The following is an 8,008-nucleotide window of genomic DNA, read 5'->3' on the forward strand; positions in this document are numbered from 1 at the left end:
GAGAGAGAGAGAGAGAGAGAGAGAGAGAGAGAGAGAGAGAGAGAGAGGAGAGTGAGGGATAGGAGAGAGACAGAACCCAGGGAGTTAGGTGGATACAGAAAGGAGAGAATCTAAGAGGAGTCTGAGAGCAGGATACAATATGATAAAAATATGTGGAATTCTCAGAGAATACATTTTAAAGAAAAAATTTTAGAAATACAAAACAGGAGAATTAAAGCATTATTCGGTTTACAATTTAAGGCAATTTTCATCTCTAGAGGATAGTGGGTCTGAGCACTGATTTTTGGTTCCTTTTGTAAAATAGCCTGTCTCTATTTCAACAGGAATGTCAGCCTGAGGGAGATTGTACCATTCTTATTGTTTTAAGAAGTGTCTTAACTGGTGTCAATATTAATTAATAAAAAAGTATTGTAAAATGCCTGTAACTAGAAATTCTTTTCTATGAACCTTGTCAAGAATATAATAAAATACAAAAACATGTTGACTGAAGCACTGGTTATAATTGCTAAATATTTCAGGCAAATCTGAAAGTCTGAAATGAATAAATAGTTACTAACTTTGTGTGTGATTAGATTTATGGTTTTGCTTTTGTTTTTGCACTTGCTAAAGTCTTGAAAATGAAATAACAACTATGCATATAAGACTACTAAGTTGTAAGCTCAAAGCATAAACATTTGGTTTAAGTGAGTGGGCAGTGATTAGATTAAAAAACACTATGATAGTATTAACTAATAAACACGAAAAGGTCATGAAATTCATTTTTCTTCAGCCAAAGTCAGGTTTTAAATATCAGAGAAATATTTATCTAACGTTCAATGTCTATATTTATGTTTACAGGAACATAATAGTATATACATGTCTTTTAATTATATATCTATACCTTCTAGGTATCACTATGCATAGGTATATATATCAAATAATTTGCGTTACGTTTGTACACTATGATCAGAAAAAAAAAAAGAGGAGAGGCAGAGGAGGCAAGGGATTGTAACAGTTTGCTATATTCCATGTGCCATGACTTTTATTTCTGGTAAAAGAGTGCTAAGCAGCCATTAAATCCTTCATATGCATCTGGGCAGCACAAATTAGACTTGGAGGGACAGAGAGAGGAAGGAAGAGTGGGTGCTGGGAAGAACATATGTTGAGTGGGATATAGACGAGTTGGAGAAGGAAAATGGAGGGTGATTATGATCATATTTCATTGTATATATGTATGAGATTCTCAAAAATAAAGAAACATTATAATTTAAAATCAATTCCTATACAGGAAAAGTTATTTTTAAAAGAAAATTATTACTTAGACAATGTAAAAAATTTTCTAATGTATGAAGATTTTTCCCTCAATACTACTGCCCTGCCTCTTCTCCTAAAATACGGCACCACCCTAATTCATAGTCTGGTACGCATTTACAAAATGTAAGAACAAAAATTTTGTCATAGACCCTGAAAATATTCCATGTTCTTCATGCAGTCCTACTTCATGTACTTTCAATGCATTAACACATATATTAATGCTAATATTGTACTTACAAGGGTCTATATTTGAAAGGATTCACACTAAGTCCAATATCTATTGCTAAGCTGTGATATTAATTATCTGAGAACATAGAAGGTCCACCCTGAATGAGAAAGTGATCACATGAAATTTATGCCATGGACATTTTGTGGGTATCATGCTCACAGTGGGAGTGTCATTGAGTGTAAGTATGCTGAATTATAGATCTTATTTAAGCTGTGTCCCACTGGAGATGATACCTTAGTTGCTGGATTTTGATCTAGCAGATACAGCTAAATTCAACACAGTTTACTGAACACATATTGAATTAATAAATAATATGTCTTTGTAATATTTGTAAATTGTGTTATTCAAATAAAATAAGTATGCAGATAATGAATATGATTGGTATAGTATACATATCTAATATTTTTTGATTTTCAGCAAGTCCTCAAAAGCAATCTTCAGATTTATTCTGGAAAAATGAAAATTATATTTGACTTACTATAGTTAAAATATTTTATCTCTCCACCATGCATGAAATGCCATTTAATATTCAAACATTGACTAAAACTTTAAGTAATAAAATATTGCAAAGGTGTAACTTAATAAACTAATAGCTTAAGATCTCTTTTTTTATTTTTTTATATTGGGATTACCACTGCTATAATCATTATGAAAAATATGATTAAATTTAAAGATATAAAAAGATTCACTTAACATAGAAATAAATCTTTGAGGTTTATTCTGGCTCTGTTGATATGGGAAAACAAGCAGATGACTAAAGAAAGCAGAGCGCACCCAGCTTAGAGTTATTGTTAGAATAAGCTAATTAGACCTTAACCCTCAGAAGGTTGAATTATTTTCTTGTGAATAGCACCTGGAAGTAAATGGTCTCTTTCTGATGGACTGAGGAATGAGGTTGAAGGCTCCCTTCTCTAATGAGCATGTCGGTGACCTCTAACATCAGAGGTCACGTGCACCTGTGAAGCACAGAGGTGGTGGTATCTTCAGAAAATGATTCCCCTGAAATGTGAGTAGGTAAAGTACAGTAGGCTTTCTACATGGTTTCTACACTGATAATGAAAAGCAGAAGTCACAATGTAACCCTTGCCACCCATAACAAAGGACACAATGTCAGCTGGCATCTCCATAGAACAGAAACATTTTTTTAAATCAGCCATTGTGTAAGCACTAACCAACATAGTAACAGCAGAATCGCGAAAATAGAATATATATATATATATATATATATATATATATATATATGTATTATGTATATATACATTTAAATTTAACTTTCTTGGTTGGTAATTTTCAATCAAAGAGATACAGCAGAATTCAGTACCGTTAACTGAACACATAATGATATTAATAAATAATATGTCTTTGTAATATATGTAAACTTTGTTATTCAAATAACAAAGAAGTAATAAATTTTTCCCAAGGTAAGTTGCTTTCACAATGAAATCACCCATCTTGTTAGATGATAGCATAGTGCTAACTTGGCTAGCATGCTCATGGCCCAGAGTTTGATCCTTAGCAATACACAAACACAACAGAGAGAGAGAGAGAGAGAGAGAGAGAGAGAGAGAGAGAGAGAGAGAGAGAAACACACAAAAACAAATCCAGAAAAGTATTTTAAATATTCTTTCATCACACTTGAATACCATAACTAACAACTGGTTAGTTATGAGCAGTAAGATCTCATTTGTCTATCTTCCATTATGGAGTTTGGAATGGATCAAAATTTTCATTTTAACCAGTAAATGTATAATCACTACTGCTTACCTCAAAATATTTCTACTTAACCTTGAAATTAAATGTGCACCGTTAACACAAATTTCAAAAAGGCTGAATCCATACCTTCAATGTAAAACTCCATGCCTGTGTGAGTTCTTTTTTTAAGATATCTACAACAAACTGGAAAGTCAATGAGGGAGAAATCCCTCAACTAGGCCTCCAAACACATATCTGCACATGCACGCAAGTGTGCGCTCACACACAGAGAGACAGAGAGAGAAAGAGAAAAAGAAAGAGAAACAGAAACAGAAAGAGACACAGAGACAGAGAATGAGACAGGCAGAGAGAGAGAGAGAGAGAGAGAGAGAGAGAGAGAGAGAGAGAGAGAGAGAGACAAGCAGAGAGAGAGAGAGAATAGAAACAGGAGAGACATACTCCCACTCAAAAGAAAGTTAAAATTTTTTTAAATGTACATTACAGTATTTTCCCTAGTCTAGATAATTAAATATCTCAGAAAATTCATCATATTTCCTAGCTTCTTCCCCGTGCTTTCTTACAAAGTTAATAACACTGGGCTCTTCTGAAGGTTCCTACCATCATCTTTCCTAAGAAAGAAGGGAAACACAGAGCCTCTGCCCTAGTTACACTGAAAGTGGGAGACTCCAACCTGCCAGACACAAAAGTAGCACACTCGGACTGTGGTGAGTAAAAGAGGCACTAGCTAGTTGTCTGAAAGTGTTATCAGGAACACAGCCCTTGCCCTAGCCCAGTACACCTCAGCCTTCCTAATGCTGCAACCTTTTAATATGGCTCTTCATGTTGTGGTGACCCCCAACCATGAGATTATTTTCATTGCTACTTCGTAACTTAACTACGCTATTGTTATGAATCTCAATGCAAATACTTTTGGAGACTGAGGTTTGACATTGCAACCCACAGGTTGAGAACCACTGTCCTAGTAGGCTGGGAGGCTCCAGCCTTAGAAGTCATCTTGAAATGGGCACCAACCAGAATATTAGGCACAATGTCAAAACCATGACATTTATTGGAGAAAGAGTCATGCTACACTCAGCATCAGGAGAGTGAGCAACAAACAGGACAAACACTCTTGGCCTCACAGATACTTATGAAAGTAACAAGCCAAGAATCCACTTTGTTTCTCAACTGTCCAGAAACAAAACCCTTTCGTGGAAACGTACTCTTACAAGTTCCTTTTTCTGTTGGTAGGTTCATGAATCTAAGCTTGACATCCTAGTATTTCCAGCAAAACATTTCCCTTAGAGTATCTTCCTCTGGAAAAGTCTGTGACGAGCAGATCAAAAAAGGTAGCTTGAACATTGCTTGCACTGTTGTGAAAGAGGTTGCTGGAATTTTGCCTGGTTTCAGTTGTGGTTTTAACAACTACATTATCTTGGCATGTCATAGGTTTTCGAAATGCTTCCAACTGGGTACTTTGTGAGTATAGAAAAATGCCAATTAAATAATGTCTTCTGACCCTAAATACGTACAATAGGTGCATGATGGCCATGATCTCTTAGGAAACAAATATATACAGAAATTCCAAGTTTCAACTTTTTTCAGATATATTCTGTCTTAAATTTTAAGTAAAAATGGTTATTTAGTGTATTGTTTCCATTTTTTTTTCATTTATGCAAGGGAAATCAAGTCCCCTAAATCATACTGGAGCTTGTCTGCATATAAGCTCACTTCTTAGTCATCAGTCCTCTCTGTAAAGTGCAGCATGAAACTGAATCATCCCTCGCTTTCACCTCCCACCTTTGTGCAGCATTTGCTTTGTCTCACCAAGTCTTCTTGGGGAAATATGTAGGCTCCTTTAGTTTCACTGATCCACAGATTGGACATATACAATTCTAGCTCATGAAAAGTCTCTATATATGCTAGAAAAAAATAAATGAGGGGGGTTTAATCATTTGTTACATGTGACAGTTTGAAAAGCGCCATCATTTTTCTCTTGACGAATATATAAAAGTATCATTTGGAATCATTTAGTTAAACACGATATCAAGGAAAAAAACATTTAGCACATTTGTGAACGTTACCACTGAATGTCATAATTTTAATATCACTCTCATTTTGGTTAATAAGATTGTTGACTATTTTCTTGCAGTGGTTTTATTTTTAAAAAATTATGGTATCATTTGCATTAAATTTCCATGCAGGAATCAAAAAGAGATGATATTCAAACCAGATTCCAATTCCCACTTTTAAATCTCTATAGAGTGTAATTATCCTAATTTGCCTTAGATAGAGCAAGACCATCTATGAGTTTGCTTCCGCGAATATCTTCCTCACAGAGGATATATGTTTTATTATTTGGGAGGCTTTTTAAGCCTGAACATTCTTTCAATCAGACTCAACTGCAGACAATACATAGCATTAGCTAGTTTAAGTCCTTCAGTAGAATTTTCCTATGTGTTCTTCCAAATAAGCATTTTAAAATTAAATCTTTCCTAAAATCCATCCACTCTGTGCACAAGAAATAGAGACTGCTGGTTTTTTGAGACGATAAATATCTCAGGGAAGATGGAGAGTCAACCCAAGCCTTGTAGAGCTATATTCTACAGTTAACTTGATTCAGAACTGTGGACAGCTCCCTCCCCTGCAAGCCCGTAATGGCAATTTCGGTTTGTTTCTAAAAGCTACTGAAGTAATGCTTTTTGTTGCTATGTTTGCTTGCAGTTTACCAGGAGCCTATGCATACGCTCAGTGTGCACATACACCCTTTTCGTTGTTGTTGTTGTTTTTTGTTACCGTTGTTTTTGCTTTCTCTAGTTCGAGCGAATTAAATAAACAAACAAGTAAATATCACCTCGAGTTACTAGTTTGGGATTTTTCAGAAAGAAGCTCTGCCTGTGTTCAGGACCGTGTCGCACTAATTAGAGGATCTACTTCACGACCTTCATTTGTCAGTCTCTAAACATGCTTATTAACCAAATGAATACTCGGGCCACAAATAAGATCAGGAAACTCATATTAATTTTCTCCTGCTGACAGCTCTGCTGCCCTTCCTCCCAGGCTGGGAAACTGGAAAGACATTCTGAAATGGATTTGTAGTCAAGGTCAAGAGCGGGTGTCGCTCTATTTCAGAAAGGGGGCTCTGGAAACGACCCCCCCCTCTGTTTCGGGAACTCGAGGCTTCCTGTCAAGTTCTTGCCCAGTAGGGCAGCGCCCGCTCCGCTGAAACCTCCAGTCAGAGACTACCCAAGCGCAAGTGCCCTTCCTGTGCTTGCCAGCCACTGATCTGGAGAAATTCAGTGGTGACAAGGGTGCCTATAAGCATAAGAACAACAGATTAACACTCCCAGGGGCGAGAGTGGCAGGAACAGCTAGGACCTGTGAGTCACTGCCTCCAGTTTTCTCATCTCCGGGATCCCAGAAGCATCTTTTTTAGTCCCCTTTGGGAAACTGCGCTTAGCAAGGATACCTGCCCCGTCCTAACACTCCCATTACAGAAGTAAAAGTTTCCCTAGTGCAACTTAGCAACCTCTTGTCCATTGGTCACTGTGGCCTTCTTTCCTCCTCGTCTGTCCCCAAAGTTCACCAGGCAAAGGAGAAGAGTCTCCCTGGCGCTCCGGGGAGAAGAAACTCCCTACCCTAAACCTTTCCTCTGTAGAAACTAGTTGGAAGAGTGGAATGTGGCCAGTCTAAGTAGAAGCCTCCAGCATCGCTGCCCCGCCTGCCCCTCACCCCACTGTGAGTCCTCGGGGCGCCCCTTCCCAGAGGCGGGATAGGATGCTGGGAGGTGCGTCAAGGGGAGCAGGGTGGGGCGGCTCCAGGGAGCTCTCACCTGAAGTCACTGTACGGATGGATAATCCAGAAGCCTGCAGTTTTAACCCTTTCCTGCTCCTTCTCCACCGCCTTCTGGCTCCCGAACATGCGGAGGGAGAATTTGTTGACCCCAGGCTGCAGCATGGAGGTGAACTGCCTCTGCATGAAACCATACTGCCGCCGGGGCCCCTCGGCATCCTCGAAGCTGCCCGCGGGTTCCTCTCCTCCGCCGCCGTCCACCTTGAAGCACACGGAGTTGCCGTGTTCCTTCCCGGCCGCGCCGCCCCCCGGAGGGGTCCCCAGACGCTTGTCGGCCGCCGCCGGCCCCGTCGCGGGTGCCTTGGAGGGGAAGACGCTGTTGCCATCGTCGCGGCTGTTGGACGCGGAGTTGGGCTTGCCGCTACCTTCCATGCCCGGAGGACGCGACGGGCGACGGCGCGGGCTCCAGACTCGCTGGGGACTCGAGGCCAAGGGGCAGGGACCGGAGCCGGCTGCCCGAGAGTCCGGCTGCCAGTCCCGGCGGCAGCGGCGGCGGCGGCGGCTACTGCTTCCCGCCCGCCCGCCCGCGACGCTGCTCCGCTGCGCGCCTGGCTCCCGCCGCCGCCGCTGCCTTCAGTGGCTGCGCTGCGGGCTCCGCCGCGCTCCCGGCTCCGCCGCGCCTGGTGCTGAGGCTGAGGCTGCGGGCGCGGGGCGAGGCTCCGCCGCTCGGCACTCTCGAGCCAGCGCCGCCCCTCGGCTGCCCCCTGCCGGCCACACACCGCCGCTCCCAGCGCGCTCCCCGCCGCTCTCCTGTGCCACTTCTGCCCAGCGTGACATTGAACTCCGGAGCCCGCCCCGGACGCGTATTTGTACGTCTAGAGGGAGGCTCGCTGGGTGTGGGTTTGCAAAAGTGGGAGGAGAGAAAAGGAAAGGAGGGGGAGGTAAAGGGGAGGAGGGAAACAACAGAGGAGGGAGAAATGGAAGAAGGGAGGGAAGGAGGGG

The 8,008-nt window shown here is 41.3% G+C and overlaps 1 protein-coding gene across 2 annotated transcripts in view; it reads right to left on the reverse strand.

Annotated features, from left to right (window-relative positions):
• Hcn1 (hyperpolarization activated cyclic nucleotide gated potassium channel 1) overlaps positions 1 to 7,506 on the reverse strand; it is a 340,159-nt gene extending 332,653 nt beyond the window's left edge. The window contains exon 1 of one of the 2 annotated variants that reach the window (XM_028784249.1): positions 7,047 to 7,506. In XM_028784249.1, the coding sequence (XP_028640082.1) occupies positions 7,047 to 7,438 (392 nt within the window). In that variant the 5' untranslated portion in view covers positions 7,439 to 7,506. The remainder of the gene's footprint in view (positions 1 to 7,046) is intronic. The other variant, XM_028784253.1, reaches the window with a different exon arrangement.
• Between the last annotated feature and the right edge of the window lie 502 nt (positions 7,507 to 8,008).

Source organism: Grammomys surdaster, unplaced genomic scaffold (assembly GCF_004785775.1).
Source record: "Grammomys surdaster isolate TR1022 unplaced genomic scaffold, NIH_TR_1.0 99, whole genome shotgun sequence".
In the NCBI taxonomy this organism is placed as follows: domain Eukaryota; kingdom Metazoa; phylum Chordata; class Mammalia; order Rodentia; family Muridae; genus Grammomys; species Grammomys surdaster.